This window comes from Octopus sinensis, linkage group LG7 (genome assembly GCF_006345805.1).
Source record: "Octopus sinensis linkage group LG7, ASM634580v1, whole genome shotgun sequence".
Lineage (NCBI taxonomy): Eukaryota > Metazoa > Mollusca > Cephalopoda > Octopoda > Octopodidae > Octopus > Octopus sinensis.
The window spans coordinates 69483784-69509261 of record NC_043003.1 but is presented as its reverse complement, the minus strand read 5'-3'; the positions used below and the strand labels follow the sequence as shown (position 1 = coordinate 69509261).

Sequence of the window (25478 nt, the reverse complement as noted above, 5' to 3'; positions counted from 1 at the left end):
ACCCTTTTGGGGTTGATTAAATAAGTGCCTGTTAAGCACTGGGGTCGATGTAATCGACTTAATTCCCTCCCCCAAGCTGCCTTTGTGGCAAAAATTTGAAATTATTATTTAGATGGTGTTTGAAACTTAAATTTGCATGAAATTTTTAATTTGGATCACTGTAAGCCAGTGGTTCTCAACTGGGGCCCACACGACCCTTAGGGGTCCATATAGATTTTGTTACAATTTATGGGCCATAAATTGGTTATAATTCTGCAATACACAAAATATCTTAACACTTTTTTTTTTACACAATTCCTTATAACATAAGAATACAGTAGGATTTTTTTTTGTATACATGAAATAGCTATGAGGGTCCAGTAGAGTGAAGTAGGAATAAAAAAGGCTCCCTGCACAGAAAAGTGGTTGAGAATCACTGCTTTAAAACCCAAGAAGTTTGTATTCTAATCTTAAGTGTAGTCTCATGCAGGTTGGTGTCAAAAGGGTTAAACAGTTTTAAATATTCAGTTTGCTTCATATTCTTTTAATCTTTTACTTGTTTCAGTCATTTTGATTGTGGCTGTGCTGGAGCACTTCCTTTTAGTCAAAGAAATTGACCCCAGGACTTATGCTTTGTAAGCCTAGTACTTATTTATTCAATCTCTTTTGCCAGACTGCTAAGTTTCAGGGATGTAAACACAGCGATGGTGGGAGGACAAACAGATGCACAAACACACACACATATATATATATATATATATATATATATATACACATACATACATATATATATATGATGGACTTCTTTCAGTTTCCATCTACCAAATCCGCTCACAAGGCTTTGGTCGGCCCAAGGTGCCATGTAGTTGGACTGAACCCTGAACCATGTGGTTGGGAAGCAAGCTTCTTACCCCACAGCCACGCCTGTGCCTATATTTATATTTTATGTAAATTGATATTCATTTATACAGATAATTCTTTTCCTAGCATTTTTCTTGAGAGAATCAGTTGATAGCTTGTTCTGTCTTTACTGAAGTAAATCTTTAATCTTCATGCTCTATAAATTTTGTTGATTTATTTTTTTGATTTTATAGGATTTACTTATTCCAGCAGGAAATGTTGCCACTAAATTAACTGAAATTTATATATTTAGGCTTCCTCATATTTTTCTCACTGGGTATTTTTCTTTATTAAAAATGAATATAATTTTGATCCCAGAGTTAACTGTTATTAACTGGTCCGTAAATGAATTTTGTGTTGCTCCTATTCTTTGATAGTTGCTTATTATTTCAATACTGATAATGGTACACACAAAATTTATCTATTCAAAGTGGGTAACCATTATAACCCTTTTTTTTTATCTTTTAACATTTAAACCAGCTGTTTATAGCCCAAATTTCTGCATTATTTACATTATTTAAATTATTTACATTTAACAGATATCTGTCCTCATCTTCTTTGTTGTTAACACAACGTTTCACCTGATAGACTCTCCAGCCTTCATCAGGTGTCTTGGGGAAATTTCAAACCTGGGTTCTCATTCCTAAGTTATTTTTCGATGTTGTTGTTGTTATTATTATAATAATTATTATTATTATTGTTCAGGTCACTGCTTGGAATCAAACCCGGAACCTTGGGGTTAGTAGCCCACATTCTTAAACACTACGCCATATGCCCATGGGCATAATAATAATAATAATATCGAGAAATACCTTAGGAATGAGAACCCAGGTTCAAAATTTCCTTAAGACACCTGATGAAGGCTGGAGGGTATATCAGCCGAAACATTGTGTTATGAGGACAAATATCCGTCAAATGCAAATAATGTAAATAAATATAGAACTCCCTAAATTTCTGTTTTATATTCTAGCCTCTCACACCTATCCTGCAATGTCATTTTAAAAATAAGCAATTGCATCAATGAAATCTCAAAGCTACAAGATAATGCACTATTAATTTAAAAATCTACAAGATAATGCATAATTCATGCATGCGTGGGCTGTTGCCAGTGCTGCCTGATTGGCTCCCTGTGCTGGTGGTATGTAGAAAGTGCCAGCCTCCCTGGCTCGACTGGCTCCTGTGCCGGTTGCACGTAAAAAGCACCATTCTAATGTGGCCGATGTCAGTGCTGCCTGAGTAGTTCCCATGCCGGTGGCACAGAAAAAGCACCCACTACACTCTTGGATTGGTTGGCATTAGGAAGGGCATCCAGCTGTAGAAACACTGCCAGATCAGATTGGAGCCTGGTGCAGCCTCCTGGCTTGCCAGTCCCCAGTCAAACCATCCAACCCATGTCAGCATGGAAAACGGACGTTAAACGATGATGATGAATGAATAAGCATTACATTTAACAGTTATCGAAATGCTAAAGAGTTGTAAAATTGCACATGTAGCAAGGAGAAGTACAGGTGGAATTCTAAATAGATTTGCATTTTTAAATGCAATTAGTGTTTAACCCTTTCGTTACTGTATTTATTTTGAGATGCTCTGTGTTTCATTCAATTAATTTTAATTATAACAAGGAATTTAGTAAAGAACTTAGTTATCATTAGGCTAGTGTTGGGAACATAAATTGTGACTAAGGTTTGGTGGAAGATTTTAATTCAATACTTATGAAAGTAAGACATTTGTCTTTCAGAGCCAGAGGCGGTTTTGGCCGGGTTGGTATCAAAAGGGTTAACTTTAGATCACTTCTCAATCAACAGACCTTTGACTGAAATCATTGTAGCTATAATATTCTTGTCTTTTATTTTTTTAAGAGAATCTGACTACATTTTATTTGTTTGTCTTTTTTTTTTAAATGGTAGAGTATAATTTCAGGGAGATTGGGCTACTGTTTCTTGCAGTTGGGGTGACTTGATTGTTCTCTATAGAGGCACCCTTATTGGTATTCCTGTTGGTAGTACATTCCGAAAAGATTTTGTATTTCCTATCTAGAAAAAGAAAACAGTGATTTATCTTCTACTTGTTTCAGTCATTGAACTGTGGCCATGCTGGGGCACTGCCTTGAGTAGGTTTTAATTGAACTAAACAACTCCAGTACTATTTTTTTTTGTCTAATACTTATTCTGTTGTTCTCTTTTGCTGAACTTCTAGGTTTATGGGGACATAAACAAATCAACACTGACTGCCAAATAGGGGTCTCTCTATCTCTGACACACACACACACACACACTCTTTCGCATGTACACAGTTTCCATCGACCAATTTCACTCTAAAGGCACTGACTGGCTGAGGCTGAAGTAGAAGGCCTTAGGCTCCATGCAGTGGAACTGAACTCAAAACCACATGATTACAAAGCAAGCACTTCAACCACACAGCCATGTTTGCACCTATATATTTACATATTCTAAATGAATAAAATGAAGCTGAGAGCTTGAGTAACATTTTAGTATTACACAGACCTTTGTCTATATAACTCTGAAATAAATAAAATCTATAATTTACAGTTTGTTTTAATTTGGTATGTTAGCCCTGAGATATTAATCAGAATAGATAAGTAGATATATTGACTGAAATTTCAACTGATGGCTTACAATCACCCCTCCCAAGTCCAGTTTTGGTAGTATCCTTATTCTGAATGAAGAAAATATATTTGTCTCTGAGGTCCTTTGTGATTCCGTTAATGAATACAGAAGCACGCAGCCTTATCCGCATTGTAGAATTATTGTTACTGAAGCATTTAAGTGTGTGTATACCACATTGGGATACATATTTACATATACAAATAAGTCCATACGTACATATTCCTCTCTCTCTCTAAACTATATAAGTAAATACACACACACACACACAGACTTGTATATATGTGCACACAGTTATGTACATGTGTAAACATAACTACACAAACACACATATCGACAGGCACACACACACATGCACACCCTTACATGCTTTTCCACATTCAGATACACATGCATAGAAATATATACACACGTAAATACATACACACATGTCTACACTCTAAAATATTGATTTGTTTTGAAACTGGTTGCTAAAATCAGATAGAAGTGGTGGATGAAATATTAAAATATGGAAGCTGATGGAGAGAGAGAGAGAGTGTGTAAATAATGTGTGAAAGATTAAGATAGAGTGCTTGTTCATATAAGATACAGCAGGAGTACATGGGCTAAATATGTAGTGAGATTCTCTGTAGGGTTACTTAACCTGTTAGAAATAGCTGCCAAATTTCTTCAAACTGGACCCTACCATCTTAAATAGAAGGTACACTAAAAGATGGGATGGTCTCAGTTGGAATGCCTCTGCTTATAGGTGTGCATGATTAGAGGTGAGAAACTTGGTCCCAGGTGGTTGATGCCAAATCTTTTGCATATTAAAACCTGCCTTTTTAAAATGGACAGGAGTTGTTGGATAATGTTAATTCCCAATAGAAGATGGAATGGCCATGTTTGGAATGTTTTTGGTCAATGGTGTGGTCAATTGTGGCTGATTGGCAGTGTTATTTATAGAATAACAGCAGTATGTTGATGTACTTAAAAATGTTGTGACCTGACAGCTCTGAATTTCATTCTACCACAGAACACCTTGGGCAAATGTCCTCCTGCCCCCCCTCTCTCTCTCTCCACCCACACACACATTTCTGTTTGGTGTGTGTGTGTGTGTGTGTGTATATATATATATATATATATATATATATATATAAATAACACGGTCATACCAGCACTCTACACCTTATGTGTGGAGGTTTCACAGGTGATCTGAACAATTAGGTATGCTAGGTAAGTGCTGTAACAGATTACTGGGGCTCCAAGGTTATAGCCAAGACAGTAGTTATGGAGCCATTGCAGATTTCCAATGCAGTGGATATATAATTGTTAAACAGGACAGCTTGAGATGTTTGCCTTGCCTTTATGTTTGCTGTCCTGTTTAACAATATATATATATATATATGTATGTATGTATGTATGTATGTGTGAGAGAGAGGTATATGTATAAGTGTAGAAATTTCTTTGTTGAATTTTGACAGGATTCAGATTTCTTGTGAAATCCAGTAGGTATGTACAGCAATAACCAATGTACGCCTCCTCTTATAACAAACCTTAAAATATATGTAAATATACTTACACAGCAGCTATATATAAAATCATTGTTTTAACAGACACTTTTCTATGCTTGCATAGGTCAGAGCGCTTGTTAGCACTAGTTACTATTGAAGGCATTCTGTTTTCTGGTAAATGTCTTTAACATTTTCCTTTTAACATCATTAAGATCTGGTTAATTATTGTTGAATAATTCCATTTGACTAGTTTTATATGAAGGAGATTAGACAATCAGTTGCTCAGACATAAAATATCAAATTAACACACCTGACATATTATACTTTTGTTGATGACACAAATGCTTTTTATCCATTGAAGTTATAGTTTTGTGAGATTTTGATAGGATTCAAATTAGGTTATGTCACCTTCTTGTAAAATCTAGTAAGTAGTTCAGTTACAACACTAAACAATGCATATACTGTATCATAACAACTTTTATAACAGCAAGTGTATTTTTTCCTTTTTTTGTATGAATTGAAAAGATCTCTGTTCTGTGGGTCACATGTGATGTACAGCAGTGCTTCTCAAACTATCTGACGTGGCATACAAGCAGTTTTTTTTTCTAGTGTGCCAGGGACCAGTAATATTTCTTAGTAATATTAATTTTTACAGGAAACATTATATATAATGAATATAAAAAAAGCTGATGATTTTTTTTAATCTTATATTTATTTTGTAAACAAATAATACAATATTACATAAGCATTTTATAATGTTTCTTTCCTTTCTGGAAACTTGCCACATATCGGCAGCTGATGGCTCCCGGACCAGCGCTGGTCCGCGGACTACCACTTTGAGTAACACTGATGCACAAGACATATTTCGCTAGTGTCCATGCATTGTATATGATACACATTCCTAATTTTTTTCCCAACCATCAGAGTAACTCGGGACTTATGAAAGGAAAGCTTTATATTACACAGACATATGTGAAAGAAGGGCTGACCAAAAGCCTGGACATCTAGGACAAACTTATGAAAATGTTTTGGATAGGCAAAGGATTAAAAAAAGAAAGTTTTTTTTTTTTTGCTAAGTGGACAGTAGACTTATTTCTCCTCTCAGTTTAAAACTTCCACCTAGTGTTTGGGTTTTTTCAATGGAGTTCACTTCATCAAAGCCTTAGATTCAGTGTTCAATCTGAGGATGATCTATAAGATGTCCCTTCTTCTCCACCAGGTAAAAAAGGCTGAGGGCTGCTTTGCCACCAAATGGAACCATTAAAAATGATTAGAAAGTATCAACTGAGGTCTTATGATTTCAGTTGCAAAGTAAGCTTCTGAGCTATTGAGTTATGCCTGTGCCTTCACAGAGCCATACTTTACTTGATAATATTTTAGAAATCCAAACCCTGATTCCTTCAGCATAAAACTGTTTATCATCATCATCATCATTTAGCATCTGTTGTCTATGCTAGCATGGGTTGGATGGTTTGACTGGGCTGGCACACTGGAAAGCTGCACCAAAATCCAGTCTGGTTTGGCATGGTTTTCTATGGCTGGATGCCCCTCCTAATGCTAACCACTTTGAGAGTGTAACGGGTGCTTTTACATGCCACCGGCATGGGTGCCATTTGTGTGACACCAGTATCTGCCATGACAGATTTTGCTTGGCTTGATGGGTCTTCTTCTCAAGCTCGACATAATGCCAAAGGTCTTGGTCATTGCCCCCTTGATGCCCAGTTGAAATTTATTACTGTAAAAGAACTTGATATTAAGTGCCAACATTTTAAGGAGATTCTTTGTGCATACCATTACAAAATCGGTTGACTATGCTGCCTCTCCTTGCAGACATGGTAACATGAAGAAATTTGCTTCAAAACCATGTGATTCCAGATTTAACCTCATTGTACGGCACTTGGGCAAGTGTCTTCTGCTATTGCCTTTATCATCATGGTCATCATCATCATCGTGGCACGTAAAAAGCACCATCTGACCGTGGCCGTTTGCCAGCCCCGTCTGGCACGTAAAAAGCACCCACTACACTCACGGAGTGGTTGGCGTTAGGAAGGGCATCCAGCCGTAGAAACATTGCCAGATCAGACTGGGCCTGGTGCAGCCTTCTGGCTTCCCAGACCCCAGTTGAACCGTCCAACCCATGCTAGCATGGAAAGCGGACGCTAAATGATGATGATGATGATGATTTTCCAAGCTTGCATTGGTCAGACAGTTTATTGAGGCAGATTTTCTACAGCTGGATGTTCTTCCTGCTGCTAACCTTTACTTCTTTCCAAGCAAGGTAATATTTCTCCAACATGGCCAGACATGTTTATGCAGAATAATAGACAGGACATTCATTTATAACAATCATGCAAATGTCAAGACAAGGATGGACAGACACACACACACCAACTCACACACAACAGGCTTATTTCAGTTTCTATCTACCATATCCACTTTCAAGGCTTTGGTTAACTCAGGGCTCTATTAGAAACTTCTTAAACACATAGCTGCATTTGCACCTTGTTTGAAACAGAAATTGTGTGTGTGTGTGTGTGTGTTCTTTACTGATGTATATTGGTGAAAGACGTAAGAATTGGCAAGAAAATCTATCAACCAGTGCTTTCCAACAAAAATTACCCTTTGGTGTTATATATTTGACTTCAGTTTCACAAATACTCCCTTGCCATTCTGACTGTTGTAAATATAGTGAACCAGTAATTAGCCTGTCAGAAATCTGTAACCAATGACATTAGAGTTCACAAAAAGTAATATAAAATAAATAAATAACCGAAATGAAAATTATGTGGAAAAGCAATAACTGTTATTATATGAAACAATCTGAGGTTAAGTGAACCATTAGGGTTTGTTTTGATTTCTATCCCTTTGGTATCAATAAAACAAATATCTGTAAATGTATCAATTTGGTTTATAGCTGTCTTTTATAAAACAGACTTTATGTCTAATCAATAAAAATCAGCATAAAAAAAGCAAACTCTTGTAGTTGTTCTAATTCTTTGAGATTAATAATCATAAAACCATCTTTCTTAAACCTTTCTCTCCCTATGGAGCATTGGGCCATCAGTGACTGTTCTCCACTTTTCTTGGTGCTGGGTTGCCTTTAAGGCCTTCTCCCTGGGCTTGGTTTTTCTAGTCAGAGCTGTTTGCCCTACACAAATCTGTTTTGACCTCTGGGAAGAGGTGGTCTATATCTGGTCTCTATCTTTTGGCCTGTCCAACACGGTAGGCCCTACAAGGGGCTTGAGTTCTCCTGGCATATGTGTCTAGGCAACTGATACATGGAAGCTATCACATTACAACAAAGACTGGACCTTGTGGGTAATAATATCTTGATTATTAACAACTATTTTGAATCATTTCTGATTGTAATTTAAAGCTGTAGGTTAAGCCATTTTTTTTTTTTACTTTCTCTTCCTCAGACATAGTTGTATGGTTCAGAATTTTACTTCACAACTACATGGTTTTAGTTTCAATTCCATTGTATGAAGCCTTGAATAAATGTCTTTTATAGCCTCAGGCTGACAAAAGCCTTGTGAGTAAAATTTGATAATCAGAAACTGTGTGGAAGCTCATAAGAATAACTATTCCTGTTGGTATACTAGTTTTTACAGTACAATCTGGCTCTTTGGTGCCTTCACTGGAATCTACTCCATCGCCAGCATTTGAGCCAGGTTTCCTGCATGCAGATAACCATCTACCCTTCTCTGACCAATCTTAGAAGTCCTTGAAAGGGTCTTGGATATTGCCTGTCCTTTTCTTATTAAGTCTATTAAAAAAAAAAACACACAAAAGAACATATGTTCATAAGTGTTGTACTGGGAGGTGGGTATAAAGCTTCTTCTAAGTGTATGGTGTTAACAGACTACTACTAATTGCTTTTCATTTTCCACCCTTTCTCTCTATTCTTTTATTGGTTTCAATCATTGGTCTGTGGTCATGCTTCAGTGCCACCTTCAAGAAGGGTTTGGTCAATCATTTCAACCAAAGCACTTTTATTTCAGTTTGGTGCTTATTTTATCAATCTGTATTTGTTGAACTGCTAAGGTATAGGACATCGAGATACAACAACATGAACAACACCAGACTTTCGATAAGTGTAAATCTAAACACAAATAAACATGTGATGGGTTTCTGTATAGTTTTCATGTAGTAAATTTTGCTTAGTTTCTTCAGTGTATTGAAGCTAAATAAAGTAAAATACTTCCTATCAGGCACTACTGAGACTGAAGGGTCGACAGATTACTGAATTTTCTGGATATCTGATCATTTTTAGATTACCATAGCAACTTACAAACCTCATTAAAACTATATATCATTATTACCATCATTTAATATCCATTCTCCATGCTGGTATGGGTTGTTTGTGTGTGTGTATGTGTGTGTATATATATATATATATATACATATATATATATATATACATATATATATATATATATATATACATACATACATATACACACACACACATCAGATTGGAGCCTGGTGCAGCCATCTGGCTCGCCAGTCCTCAGTCAAACTGTCCAACCCATGCCAGCAGATGTTAAATGATGATGATGACACATTATGTCATGGGATCTTTGTCTTTCACTTGTTTCAGTCATTAGATTGTGGCCATGCTGGGGCACTGCCTTGAAGAATTTTAGCTGAATGAATCGACCCCGGTGTTTATTTTTTAAGCCTCATACTTATTCTATTGATCACTTTGGCTGAACTGCTATGTTATGGGGACATAAACACACCAACACCAGTTGTCAAGTGGTGGTGGGGAAAAGACACACACACACACACATCTGGCTTCTTTCAGTTTCTGTCTGCTGAATCCGTTCACAAGACTTTAGTCAGCCCAAGGTTATAGTAGAAGACATTTGCCCAAGGTGCCACGCAGCACTGGCATTGACCACACTCGAATGGTGCTTTTTACATGCCACCGGCATGGGAACCAGTCAGGTGGCACTGGCATTGGCCACTATGGCACATAGAATGAAAATGGTGGCATGGGTTTGACGGTTTGACTGAGGACTGGCAAGCTAGGTGGCTGCACCAGGCTCCAATCTGATCTGGCAAGGTTTCTACAGCTAGATGCCCTTCCTAAGGCCAACCACTCTGAGAGTGCAGTGGGTGCTTTTTACATGTCACCAGCATGAGGGCCAGTCAGGTGGCACTGGCATCAACCATGCTTGACTGGTGCTTTTTACGTGTCACTGGTATGGGAGCCAGTCAGGCGGCACTGGCATTGACCACTACAGCACATAGAATGAAAATACCAGTGAACTTAAATTTGAATGTTTGGTTTATCTTATATCTTAAAGTTCATTTTCATGTTGTGTTACCTCAGATTTTTCAGGTAACTGCATTATAATCAGTCTCCTGACAGGATTTGGTTGATAGAAACTGAAAAAAAAAGCCACTTTTATATATGTATGTGTGTTTGTGTCATCTTTTCTTGATACCCCATGGCAGTTGTAAATGCGTGTCACTGTCATACAAGTAGTGTCATTCATTATCAATAGTCTGTGAAATCATATCTGGCCATGGCAAAACATTAACTTGCTTGGAAACAGGTAAGGGTTGGTGACAGGAAGGGCATCCAGTTGTAGAAATTTACTTCAATAAACTCTGTCCAACCTCTATAAGCATGGAAACGTGGTGATGATGATTTCAAAATAGCTGAAAACTTAGATATAATAATAGTTTAATTCTTCTACTTTTAAGATTAAGGTCATAGAAAATATCTTTTCCATTATTGAATATAAAGTAATAAGGAATATGTATAAACATTAAAATATATATCTTTGTATCAAAAAGCAAAGGAAACCACATGACCATGGCATGTAAAAGAAACAGGTTTTGAGTGTTACAGATATATAAACTACTATGCTATTAACAATGAATTTCCATTACAAAATGCTTTAGAAATTCATATATCAGGTCATAAAACTTATTTTAAAAATTATATCAGAATATATTTAAATAAATCTATTTTTACTGTGTGTGATTGTAAGTCATTCTTACCTATGCAGTATGTAAATAAAAAGTATTCTTGAAAGCTTTCATTCTGTTATCTTTAGAAATGTATTTTAAAAAAAGAAATGCAAGTTTTATTTGCAAGCAATCTGTTTTATTTTAGTTTCTTATGAATTGACTTTTGATAAAGTATAAAGTAATTTTTTTGTAAAACATATTGCTGCATTTCTTTAATGTATAGCTGAGTGGGATGGGCTAATGTAATTATTACAGCTGAATCTCTGCCAAATGTAAGTAAATTTACTCCATAATGTAGGGAAAAGTCACTAGTTGTAATAATTGTCAAAAGAAACAAGGGAGATAATTACAAAATTCAGGTTTAGTAAAGCTTTGATGGATGGGGTGGGACATGTAGTAGGAGGAGTTAGTCTGGTCTTTGGTAAATACAATATTTCCAGACTTGTTTTGAACTTATTAGATCTCATCCATGAAATAAAAATTGTCTTTCTTGTACTTGTCAGATCTTAGAATGATTCAAAGCAGTGTTTCTCAACTATTTTTTTTTGCCTATGGACCTCTCTTTGATTTCTATTTTGCTCAGGTCAACCTTCATAGCCATTCAATGTTTAAAAAATCCTATTACGCTTTTATAATTATTAAATATTACAAGGAATTGTATGAAGAAATTGGTAAAATATTTCGTATATTGTAGAATTGTATTGTAGAATTGTGTTGTAGAAATGTCTTGTAGAATTTCTTCTAAAGCAACTTAATGCAATTTTACATCCCCCCCTCCCCCGTGTCATATGGACCATGGATGAAAATCACTGATTTAGAGAACATTTAGAAATTGGAGTAAAACATTTTTTGTTTAGACAATCTAAAATATGGACTTGGAAAAAATGTTGTTTGGCAAATTGTATTGAAAGATATATTTTTGGATGATCAAATGTGTGACTGTTGCAAAGATGCAAGCAGACAAAGCGTGTTGTGATGGTGGAATAGCAAGGTTGACTGGGCCTATGAAGTGAAGAGACAGGCTTGGACAGACTGGGGAGAATGGAGGCAGCAAAGAATTATACCAGGCAGCCCAGAAGAGAAGTTAGGTGACAGGTGTATTTGAGAAAGGAAAAAGCAGAAAGTAAGGGGATTGTCAATGCTCTACAGCATGAGGATCAGATGTGTGAGACACTTTTGCAAAATGATGTATTACAGAGAGTAAACATGTGGGTGAGAAGTGTGTATGGATGGATAATGATATACTTAATTATTCTGAAATGAAATAGGCATGGAAATATTCCTATGAAAGGCATGACAGAAAGAGGGTCTTTCTAATATAGAACTGACAGTGGGACCAGCTATCCCTTTTGGTAGAGTATGATATGGAAATTAAGGATATAAAGACAAGGAAAGCCCCTGGTCGGTCAGGAATTACAGCAGAGATGCTTAAAATATCTGGCAGATTGGAATATAGCCTAGTCACCTCTATAGTAAATTAGATAATGCAGGAAGGTATCATGCCCAATAACTACCTAGCAATATTATATTAAATTTTTACAAGGATATAGGAGATACCTATAGACAAAAGCAATCACAGACGTATCAAAATACTGGACTAGGTTACGAAAGTTATGAAGAAAGTTAACTACTAAATTAATTAGGAGAATTGGACTAGATGAGATGCAGTTTGGTTTTGTACCAGGGAGAAATACTACTGATGCTATCTTTCTAGTAAGATAATTTCAAGAAAAGTATCTTATTAAAAGTAAGCCATTGTACTTTGCATTCATTGATTAGGAGAAAGCCTTTCACCAGGTTCACTTGTTCTGTGATCTGGTGGTCCCTAAGTAAGCCATGTAACAATTATTACAAGATTGGTCCGTCAACCATATGAACAAGGACCTTTCCAAACACTAGACAACAACATTCACTTAACAGAAAAAAAAAGATTACTAGAATTTGATGCATAGCTATTACAATTTAACTATTTTGTGAATAATATCAAATAAGTATTAAAATATTCAGTTAAAATGCTAAAATGTTGTTGATTAACACGTGAACAGTTTTGAATTAATTGGATATTTGGTCTAATTTCTGGCAATTAACTTTAATGAAGAAAATTATACTAAATAGCATTTAACCACCTCCATGCATATTTCGATTTTTATTGAATCAAACTGTAATTTATTCTTCAAACTAAATCCTTTTATTCAGTAATTATACATTTCTGTCGCAAAGTTTAAAGCTTATCAGATAAGCCTACTGAGGTGTATTTATTCACTTTGTATTTATTCACTATATCACTATTTTAATGACTTGTTCCTCAGCCAAGAATAATATCCTGGCTAATTTGATTGCATAAATTTTGTTTTTAATTAATAAAATTGCTTAATTATATTTTATTTTCCTAATTTTTTTTTATGGTGATATTTACGTGTAAATGAATACCCATGCAGGAAAGTAAATTATTATTAGTGTTAATTAACTTACAAAGTTTAATATCAACTAAATCTTTCACCCATTTTCGTCAGTGGACTGTGGCCATGCTGGGGCACTGCCTTGAAGGCTTTGGTCAAACACATTGACTCCATTGCTTATTCTTAAATCTTTGCACTTACTCTATCGGTTTCCTCTGCTGAAACTGCTATGGTAAGGGGACACAAAGAAACCAATACTGGTTGCCAGGGGTAATGGTGAAAGAGAGAGAGAGAGAGACACACACACACACACACAGAGGCTTCAACACTGTTTCTATCTCCCAAATTCACTCACAAAATATTGGTCGGCTCAAGGTCATAGTAGAAGTTACTTGTTTAAGGTGCCATGCAGTGGTACTAAACCTGAAATTATATGGTTGCAAAGCAAGCTTCTTAATAACACCAGAAAATACTGACACTAAATGCCAGCCTTATCTAATTGCACCATTTAGGAAAAAACAAGCAAAATAATTGATATACAAATTGAATGCAGTGATGTGCATTGTCAGTAATATATTCCTAGTTTTGTGTATCCAGAGTCAGATATTTTATTGGCATTCTTTTGTGAACACCTTTTAACTAAACACAAGGTTATTTCCTTGATGAGAGCATTCATCTGAATCTATTTTATATTAATTGAGTAGATTCATATTACAATGACAAGGCCGTGACTGTTATGGAAACACAGCCCTATAAATATCTTTGTCTGGCTTGGCTTTTATTCAGTTGGAAAATTCTTGTGTTGACTATCTAAACTTGCCATCAACACCTTGCATAGTTCAAGATGAGTCTAAAGATTTTCTGATGAAAATGGTTTGTCAGCGCTTAGGTAAATAAATAATGCTTTCACATACTTTTATATTCAGATATAGGATTGACTGTACTTTTTTGTTAAAAACTTAATTATGATAAATTTCAATTTAACATCTTTGCACATGTTAAAAACTGACATTGAATATGTGAAGAATTAATTTATATTTTATGAAGCAGTACTTTGCTTGTGTTTGCAATTAAGTAGTTTAGCTACTGTATTTACTTGTTAAGTCACGCCTCTAATTTAGTTTTAAATCTTGGTACAAACTGTTTTCTTTTCATAGTTTTAGCTTTGCTCCAAGTATGAATTGTAGCCTAGTTTGTTTTTTTTTTCAGTTAATCAGGTATAAAATAGTGCAACATATGAATAGATACAATAAATTTTTTTTTGTAACAAATAGATTATACTGTTTGGTAATAAGTAAATGAAAGTGTCAAAAATAAAACTAGTTTGCCATGTCATACTGGTAGAAATGTCAGCTAAGTGATGTTTTTCCTTCTGATATGCCATTTCTCTGTTGTCAGAAACACTTTTCATATTATTACCTGTGTTCCAAGTAACTCACAGCTTCGTATACATCTCTATCAACACATTTATGTACACTGAATTGGAATTATGGCTTACTTCTTTCACTTAAAGTTCAAATATTTTTCTTAAAAGCAACACATATACATTAGTTTCTCCAGGAAAAAAGAGGAAAGAAAACAAAAAAAAAATCAACAACCCCAAAAGCACAAAACATTTTAATCAGCAAAAAAAAAAAAAATCTTTGTTTGTCTCTCTGTCTGTCTGTCTTCTCTCTCTATATATATATATAATTTCAGGTTTGTTTTTACTTGCTGTTCTACTCGGATTATTTTACTGTCAACTTTGATATCTGTTATGTACACAAAAAGTACAATAACTTTTTCTCTATTTTCAGTCACAATTCACAGAGGACTACATTTATTCACCCACTGACCAGACGTACAGCTCCCCCGTTTAATGACTCCACTCAAAGGTAAATAAAAGACTTAATAATACAAGTGAACATTTATTTGTGAATTTCTTTTTCAATTGTTATTGTTTCCTTTGTAAAAGAAACAATATTGAAGTTTCGTTCCCTCTTAACCTATAAATTATATACTTCGTAACATTGCAAACACTTTGTAGATGTATTCATTATCTAGTTGTAACTATAGTTATTTATGAAAAAAAAAAAAAAGATTGCTGTTTTCCATGTTTATAACTAAAGAAGTGGAAGGTGTTAAAATTTAGATAATATATACTGAAACTTTTAATTTTGTATACTTCTTTATAATAGTAAATTCTGTAAAAAATTTACTAATAACCCTGGATATATGAGAAGGAATTATATTTTGCTTATGTTTTGTACCACACTCCTGTTAACCTTTTGAGCATGACAATTTCCTTTAACCTCTAATTTGTTACACCTACAAAAATCTTAATTGGAAACTCAGAGTGAATTTGTGTTTTCTAGTGTCTATCAAAAGAACTTAAAAAATACATTTTCAAACTTAATGATATTCTCAGTTAAATTTTATATTGAAGGTTTTCTCATTCCTTTTTTTCCTTCATGCCACCAATGCATTTTTGAAGTTAAACCAATGCTGAATTTTCTTGATTCTATTTTACCAATAAATTTAACAGAACCTCTCCCTCCCTCTCTCTAATGCCTGCAGAATATGCCATAGTATGAAGATTTATAATTTTGGGGAGACAGCTACAGCAGTGGTTTCCCTGCTGCTTTCTGCCAGTTTATTTACAGTTTACCTCTGCTTGTCTCCTACTCTCTTGAGCTTACCTATGAGGCACAGGGCCTATTTAACCCTTTGGCATGGGCACTAGTTCACATGACATTAAGGTGTATTCCCACACTAGTGAGTCTGTGTGACACATCCAGATGCCAGCCTTCTTTCAATTCCGGTTTCCTTAGTCATAAGGCCTAATAAGGTGTATAAAAATATTTTGTTATATATCAGGAGGGTTAGTATCTCTTATCTTTTACTTGTTTTGGTCATAAGACTGTGGCCATGCTGGGGCACTGCCTAGAAGAATTTTAGTTAAACGAATCGATCCCAGTACTTTTTTTTAAAGCTTGGTACTTATTCTATTGGTCTCTGTTACCGAACTGCTAAGTTATGGAGACATAAACACCCCAACACACACACACACACACACACACACACACACACACACACACACACACACTCTCTCTCTCTCTCTCTCAATCAATCAATCACAGGTTTCTTTCAGTTTCTGTGTGCCAAATCCACTCACAAGGCTTTGGCTGGCTCGAGGCTATATTAGAAGACACTTGTCCAAGGTGTCATGCAGTGGGACTGAACCTGGAACCATGTAGTTGGGAAGCAAATTTCTTACCACACAGTATGCCAATAATAAACACACAAGCTGGTTCAATTTCACTTTATTTTTGTCAATTGGTTAACCATTTAACCAATTAACTGATTGTTTGATTAATCATTTGGTCAGTCAATCAATCACTAGGTTTGTTAAAGTCCATTCGTTGTCATTTGTGATCTAAATCAATAAACTTAGCTGATTGATTAATTAAACAATTCATTAGTTAATAAGTTTATTATTACTTTTAATTGCTTAAATGTGAATGAATTGATTGATAATTATGAAAGAAATGAAACAGAACCAATGTGTGTGTTCATTATTGGCATAAAGACCCTCCTAAGATACAACAAAATGTTTCAACTCAGGAATTCATATCAAGAAACTGGCAAACCAAATACATAAAAATGGAATATTGTGTGCTTAAAAATATTGTATTTCAATTTTCAAGAGAATCTTAATGTAATATCAAAGATTGTTGAGTCTTAACTAAGAATTCAGCAATGTTTTATAAGATATATAAAAAGGTTAGAAGTCTAAAAAAAATGTTAACATTAGTATTTATATACTGCCAGCTATATCCTTTCCACTCTCAAATTCCTGAATTTATTAAACATGTTTTTATTATTAGAGGAAACCGTTCCACCACCCATTTAAATATCAAGTTATTTAGGAACTGTTTGGATATTTCATCACTTAAGGTCTATTTATTATGTTTCATTATTGTAAATGTCTGTGGCTGTGTGATTTTAATGATTTTCAATGCTGTAATTTAAAATTATTTGCTACTTTAAATACATTAGTGCAATTGTGTGTGAATAGTATAAAAATAAAAATTCATACCACAAAAATAAACTTGGGTTTCCTAAAATCAAGAGTTGTTATATATATATATACACACACATATATACACATACATATAATCATCATCATTGTTTAAATGTCCGCTTTCCATGCTGGCATGGGTTGGACGGTTTGATTGAGGACCGGCAAGCCAGGAGGTTGCACCAGGCTTCAATCTGATGTGGCTTCCTAATGCCCTTCCTAATGCCAACCACTCTGAGAGTGTAGTGGGTGCTTATTACGTGCCACTGACACAGGGGCCAGTCAGGCGATACTGGCGTCAACCATGCTTGAATGGTGTTTAAGTGCCACTGGTACAATGTGTATGATATGTAGGTAGTATATAGGGCAACATGCTATGCTTGAAAAAACCTATTGAGTCAAGTATATCAAAATCAAATCAAATTAAATTACAATTAACTGGAAATTGTAGTTGTGACCCTCGTGCCTGTGGCACATAGCACCATCCAAACATGGCCGATGCCAGTGCCGCTTTGACTGGCTTCTGTGCCAGTGGCACATAAAAAGCACCGTGCGATTGTGGTTGATGCCAGCTCCTCTGGCCCCTGTGCTGGTGGCACGTAAAAAGCACCCACTACACTCTTGGAGTGGTTGGTGTTAGGAAGGGCATCCAGCTGTAGGAACACTGCCAGATCAGATTGGAGCCTGGTGCAGCCTTCTGGCTTCCTAGATCCCAGTTGAACTGTCCAACCCATGCCAGCATGGAAAACAGACGTTAAATGATGATAATGATATATACACACACACTTTATTAATAGAGCTGCAAAACCATCACAAAAACTGTTACTCAGTTTCCCGTTTCTCAGACAGTTTTGGTTGAGAATTCTCAATCAAAACTATCTGACGAATGGGAACATGAAACTGAGTAACAGCTTTTGTGATGTTCTTGCAGCTTTAATAATAAAGCATATTACTCTACCTCTGGTATTCGAGTACTAGTTTTTCCACCTTGTTTCACATTTATGTGCTTACTCTGGTATATATATATATATATATATCTGTATGTATGTATGTTTCTTTATTGCCCACAAGGGGCTAAACATAGATAGGACAAACAAGGACAGACAAAGAGATTAATTCGATTACATCGACACCACTGTGTAACTGGTACTTATTTAATCGACCCTGCAAGGATGAAAGGCAAAGTCGACCTCAACGGAATTTGAACTCCGAACATAATGCCAGATGAAATACCTATTTCGTTACAACCCACAAAGGCCTAAACACAGATGACAAACAAGGACAGACAAACGGATTAAGTTGATTATATCAACCCCAGTGCGTAACTGGTACTTCTTTAATTGACCCTGAAAGGATGAAAGGCAAAGTTGACCTTGGCGGAATTTTGAACTCAGAACGTAGTGCCAGACGAAATACTGCTAAGCATTTTGCCTGGCATGCTAACGTTTCTGCCAGCTCACTGCCCCTCTCTCTTTTTCTCTCTCTCACACACATATATATATATATATATATATATATATATATTTACATATATATATATATATATATATATATATATATATATATTAGAATAACATTTTAACCTAATTTTTCAATATTTAGATTGGGAGTTAGAATACAGAGTAGCTTGCATTGCCAAGACATAGATATGGTAGATATAGTCCCAAAGGACAAATCACTTGAAAAGTTTTGTTTAGAAAAAAAGTTAAACTTGAAATGGTTTCACTTCGTATCTATTTCACTCTGTTGCTGCTGTTTTGATACACAAGTTTGGGAGGTTAACTATAAAGGCATAGGCGTGGTTGTCTGGTTAAGAAGCTTGTTTTGCAACCACATGGTTTTGGGTTCAGTCCCACTGCATGCCACCTTAGACAAGTGGCTTCTATTATAACCCCAGGCCAACAATGCCTTATGAGTGAATTTCGTACACAGAAACTTTGTGGAAGCCCATTGCGTGCATGTGTGTGTGTGTGCGTGTGCGTACATACATACATGTAATATACACACACACAGCCATGCACACACTTAAGGTATGTGTGTTTGTCCCCCACCATTGCTTGACAACTAGTGTTGGTTTGTTTACATTCCTGTAACATAGCAGTTTGGTAAAAGAGACTGATAAAATAAGTACTGGAGTTTAAAAAAAAAATGTACTGGGGTCAATGTATTTGAGTAAACCCTTCAAGGCAGTTCCCCAGCGAGGCCACAACCCTATGACCGAGGATAGCTGTTTCTTACAAGTCGAGGGTCCACATAGTTGTCTCTTGACTTGAGTAGTAATAGTAGTAGTAGTAGTAATATAGTCTCTTGTTGGAAAGCCTAATTGAGGCTTTCCAACCATGACCATATCATCTTTATATATATATATTTAGAACCATGTAAACCTATGTATCAGTCATTTGATAAAGAGCCAGGGCTTGATTTCACAGAAATTTAGCTGCTATTTTTAATAAGAGGAATGACTCTGCAGTGCAATGCCTCACACATAGACTCTTGAATAACTATAACAGAATGCATTTATGTCAGTTATTCTAGGATAGAATTTGAAGAAAGGACAAAAATATATAACTTATATAGGTTTTATTGTTTTTATGTAACTAGAATTGAAGTAGAATGACTTAATAGAATTGCAAAAACCTTCAGTTTTCACTTGGCTGTTGGTGTTTTGAGTTTTACAGTTATTTGGAATTTAGTTAAGTCTGCTTGTCAACGATAAATCATAAGAAACAAGCAAAAGTTTTATGTTTTAAAAATAAAAAAGGTTACAAGAAAGTAATGTTAGTGTTGGATTAATGCCAATGCAAAGTTTGAGATTTCTGTGACCAGATGAGAGGAAGTAACTGTCAATTAAGGAAACCAAAACAAACTTTTTAATCCAAATAAAGAAAGATTTGTTATGAAAGTTTTGTTTTGATTTTCTTAATGTGACAGTGAAGAAGATTCATGCAATAAGAACTGGGCTGGTGCCACATAAAAAGCACCTGTGCTGGTGCCACGTAAAAAGCACCCATGCTGGTGTCACATAAAAAAAGCACTGTTGCTGGTGCAACATAAAAAAAGTATTCATGCTGGTGCCATGTAAAAAAGCACCCATGCTGGTGTCACATAAAAAAGCACCAGTGTTAGTGCTGCATAAAAAAACACCTGTGCTGGTGCCACATAAAAAAAAGCACCCGTTCTGGGGCCACGTAAAAAAGCACTTGTGCTGGTGCCACGTAAGAATCATCCATGCTGCTGTCACATAAAAAGTATCCGTGCTGGAACCGCGTAAAAGACACCCAGTAGACTCTGTAAAGTGGTTGGCATTAGGAAGGGCATTCAGCCATAAAAGTCTTGTCAAAACAGACAATAGAGCCTGGTACAGCCCTCTGGCTTTGCCGGCCCCTGTCAAACCATCCAACACGTGCCAGCATGGAAAACAGACATTAAATGCTGCTGCTGATAGTTTTTTTTTTTTTCTGGGTGCCAGTTGCTTGAGAGGTCTGGTTATTGAGTACTGGATAAAAGGAAATTTACTGTATTTTATTAATTAATTATTTTTAACTAATTAATATAATTGAGACATCATTAGCATTCAATTTTAAGGTTAAGTTTATTGTTCTTAAGCAATCCTTGATCTTCCAAAAGAGTAAATGTTTCCAACATTTTAATACACTACTTTTCTTCAATGGTTTTTATAACCAGACATTTTTGAGGCCATTCAGTTTTTGCTTTTTCCTTTCTTCAATAATGAATCAGTTTAGCTGTTGCACACTATAATTATGAATCCCTGTAGTGTAATGACAATGTTGTATGATTGTAATAATTTATGTCTTACATTTCTTTTTAAGCTTGCAGCAGTATTATTGCTGCAATTCAGAAATCTATTATTTTTAGTATATAATATTGAAAGATCATGAAACCTGTTAAAACTTGTATGGATATTGTAGATAACATGTGTGTGTGTGTGTGTGTGTGTGTGTGTGTTCATGTGAGTGAGTAAAAAGAGAGGGGCTTGTTCTGTAATGAGCCATTATTTATAACGTGATGATTGAGTAGTTGTCCAAAGCAATATTCAGTGACTAGATGCAAGTCTATTTTCTGTTTTGTCAGTATTTTTGTTAGGGAAACAAGTTAGTGACTAACTAAAGACTCCTGACATGGAGTTTAAATAACTTCCATAGTTAATTATAATGTCAATGATATTGTGTGTTAACCCTTTCATTGCTGTATTTACTTCGGGATGCTCTGTGTTTCTTTCAATTACTTTAAATATAACAAGGAATTTATTAAAATAACTTAGTTATCATTCAGCTAGTATTAGGAATATAAATTGTGACTAAGGTTTGGTGGAAGATTTTAATTCAGAACTTATAAAAACAAGACATTTGTACTCAGAGCCAGAGCTGGTTTCAGCCGGATTGGTAACGAAAGTGTTAAGTCTAACAAATAATTTAAGATATTTTTTATTTCTCAGGAAATAAGTGCAGGCATGGCTTTGTGGCTAAGAAGCTTGCTTTGCAACCACATCGTTTCAGGTTCATTCCTACCATGCAGCACCTTGGGCAAGTTGTCTTCTGCTACAACCTCTGGTTAATCCCTTGTGAGTGAATTTGGTAGATGGAAACTGTGTGGAAGCCTATCGTGTGTGTGTGTGTTTACCTTCCCTGCTACTGTTTGGTAACATATTGGTTGGTTTGCATCCCTGTAACTTAGTGGTTTAGGAAAAGCGAATGATAGAATAAGTAGCAGGCTCAAAAACAAGTGCTGGGGTTGACTTGTTCAGCTAAACCCTTTGAGGAGGTGCCCCAGCGTGACCTCTCTGTCCAGTGGCTGAAACACTATCAGATAAAAGATGATTTTTACAGTTCTACAACTTGGTGGTTCCGTTTATAATCTGAAGAGTCAAGCTGATATTTTAGACCATGAATTTCCAGTTTTTATCCTAACAGAAATGGTCTACTTCTGATCTTGAAGGAGAATAAGAAAATGACAAAAAAAGATAGCCTTGTGAGTAGTGGATTTGGTAAACGGAAACTGAAAGAAGCTCATCATGTATATATATGTGTGTGTGCATCTGTGTTTGTCCCCCTCACCATTGCTTGACAACTGATGTTGATGTGTTTACGTCCCCCATAACTTAGCAGTTCGGCAAAAGTGATCGATAGAATAAGTACTAGATCTACAAAGAATAAGTCCTGGAGTGGATTTGTTCGACTAAAGGCAGTGCTCCAGCCTGGCCCGTCAAATGATTGAAACGAGTAAAAGAATAAACAAACATGGAAGTCATCACCGATTTCTTACATTCACTTTTCCATGCTTGCATAGGTTGGATGGAATTTGTTGAAGTGGATTTTCTACAGCCTAATATCTTTGGTTGCCAACCCTCATTTGGTTCCAATCTAAGTAATATTTCCCCATAGCTAAACATGATTTTCTATGGAACACCAGAAATGAGTAGCATTGCTTGTATGATGGCAATGCTTGTTTACAACCATCACCTGATGTCAGGACAAAGGTTTACATGTGCATGCACACACACACACACACACACCACACACACACACACACAATGGGCTTCATTCAGTTTCCATCTACCAAATCCACTCACAAGACTTTGATTGGCCTGGAGCCAAGATACTACACTGTGGGACTAAACCTAAGCCCACATGGCTGGGACGTAAACGTCTTAACCCCACAGCCACACCTGCCAGCTATATGCTTTACAAATAATTCACTTGATGTATGGCACCTGATTTAGAAAGTCCAGAAAGTAAGAAAAATAATTCATAGATTGAAGTTTTCAGGGGAACATAATGTAGTGAGACTTTCCTGAAGAACTAAATGAGTATGAGGAATTTTATAAAAGGTTAAGTAAAGTTCTGGGATATTTCAGGTTAGTAATTAACGAGAGAGTTATTTCAGGTTTTTTACATTTTCGTCTACCTGGTTAATTTTTTTTACTTTACTTTTATTACAATATTCATTTCCATTTTGTGAGGAGAAGCAGGTGTAATTGTTGTAAAGGATTTATGCATGGCTACCCTTCTAATGTCCACCAGTTTCTGCAGAATATTTTCTTTTACTTGTTTCAGTCATTACACTGTGGCCATGCTGGGGCACCACCTTGAAGATTTGTAGTCGAATGAATCAACCCTAGTTTTTTTCTTTCTTTTAAGCCTGATACTTTATTGATATCTTTTGCTGAACTGCTAAGTTATGAGGACATAAATGCACCAACACCAGTTGTCAAGCGGTGGTGGGATGGGGACATACACACACACGACAGGTTTCTTTCAGTTTCCATGTATTCATTCCACTCATAAGGCTTTGGTTAGCTCAAGGCTATAGTAGATGCTCAAGGTTCCACACAGTGGGACCGAACCTGGAACTAAATCAAAATTAGAATTCTACCTCTCTCACCCTGGTTCTCTCTCTCTGTCTCTCTCCAACCACTTCTTGTTTTTTGTATGATGCTTCCATGGTCCTGCATTCCTCATCAGTTGCGGCCAGTTTTTCTAACTTAGAAGATGTAAAGCTCTTCTCTCTCTCATTGATTTCTCTTTTGTCAACTTTTCCCTAAAGAAGACTTTGTCCCAAAATGTTCAATTTCCCACTCCCCACAGCAAGTTTACTCTATTCTTTCTTGTTTCTTGTTAAAATGATTATTCTAATTCAATAAAATCAGTAGTTTGTAGTAATACTCATTTTAAACTGGAAACGTTTATTTTAGTCAGTAATGAATAATATATCGATTCTGATATAATTCCTTTTTCCCCCCACGCAACTAAGATAACATTTTTTTCAATTTGCTTTTATCTTACATTAGTAAAACTCACCTCCATGCCTGTTTTATTTTTCTTGTCTTTTGACAACATCATTACCATTTTGTCTTTTTCTTTGAATTTGCTACATATTAGACTGGAAAGCAAAATGCCTCTGTTAATGAGAGAGAGAGAATGTAGAGTAGAATGAGCATTAACAATTTCACAGAGGATCTTCTGTCTGTCTTTGATAATCTTCATTATAATTCTTCTATCCTGATTACTATGAACTTAATGATATCTAGGTGTTGGTTTACAGTTTCACTTGATGCCAGTTGAAAGCTTCTAGTGCTGTTTTATTCATCAATATTTGGTACACTTCGATTACTAGTAGTCTATCTAGAATCTTTTTATATGTATATACTCCTACTAATTCTATTTTTAACATCAACTGCCGCTGCTCAGCTGAAAGATTTTGGTCACAGCTATTCATCTGCTTGCCAATGTTTTACCTAAATATGGATTTGATAAATTTTTAACTTATTACTAATGTATGGGCTAATAAGCCAGCACCTTAATTATGTATTTGGTTGCTGAGAATGTCCATAAATGCTAACTTTTCTATATTGCTAAAAAAAAAAATATATTCTTTTGACTTGACACATGGTCAATTTTCGTTAGGGAAGAGATATATTAAATTGAATCAACTCCAGCATTTACCAGTACTTGTTTTGTGAACTCTAGAAGGAGAGATTAAAAATTGATGTGTTGAATATGAAATTAGATCAGCAAGGAAATCTCCAATATAAAATATCTAGACTAGTTTGCTACTGTCCACACCAACATAGTGATAAATATTTGGTGTTTGATAATGAATGCTGTTGTAGACAAATTCTGTAATTAGCTAAAGGACTGTACATTGAGTGTCCTCAATGTGGCAATTATGTCTGGTTTATCTGGCAAAGGTATTTTACAGTGTCTTGTATAATGTAATTTCATGCCTCATGAATTATATATGTGTGGTGTGAATGTAGGAAAGATGAATAATATATTTTGAGAGGCAGTCAAGTAGATATTTAGTTAAGATATGCTTTCACTTGAGATTTTTTTTTAACCTCAAAGCAGTCCTCCAACATACCTGCAGCATGACTGCAGTCCAGAGGCTGAAGATAAAAGGTGAAAGGTACTTATTTAAACCTAAAACAAAACACTAGCTTGTAAATGCAACTGGAGAACTTTAGCAGAACTTTGAAGATGCTTGGTCCGACGGTGAATTTTAGGAAAGACGCTGGACA

At 35.5% G+C, this 25478-nt stretch overlaps 1 protein-coding gene across 4 annotated transcripts in view; it reads left to right on the top strand.

Moving 5' to 3' along the window:
* The window catches only part of LOC115213919, a 186512-nt gene that overhangs the window by 63540 nt on the left and 97494 nt on the right, over positions 1–25478 (top strand). For all 4 annotated transcript variants that reach the window (XM_029782905.2, XM_029782907.2, XM_029782906.2 and 1 more), the window contains one exon: positions 15177–15254. In XM_029782905.2, the coding sequence (XP_029638765.1) occupies positions 15177–15254 (78 nt within the window). The remainder of the gene's footprint in view (positions 1–15176; positions 15255–25478) is intronic.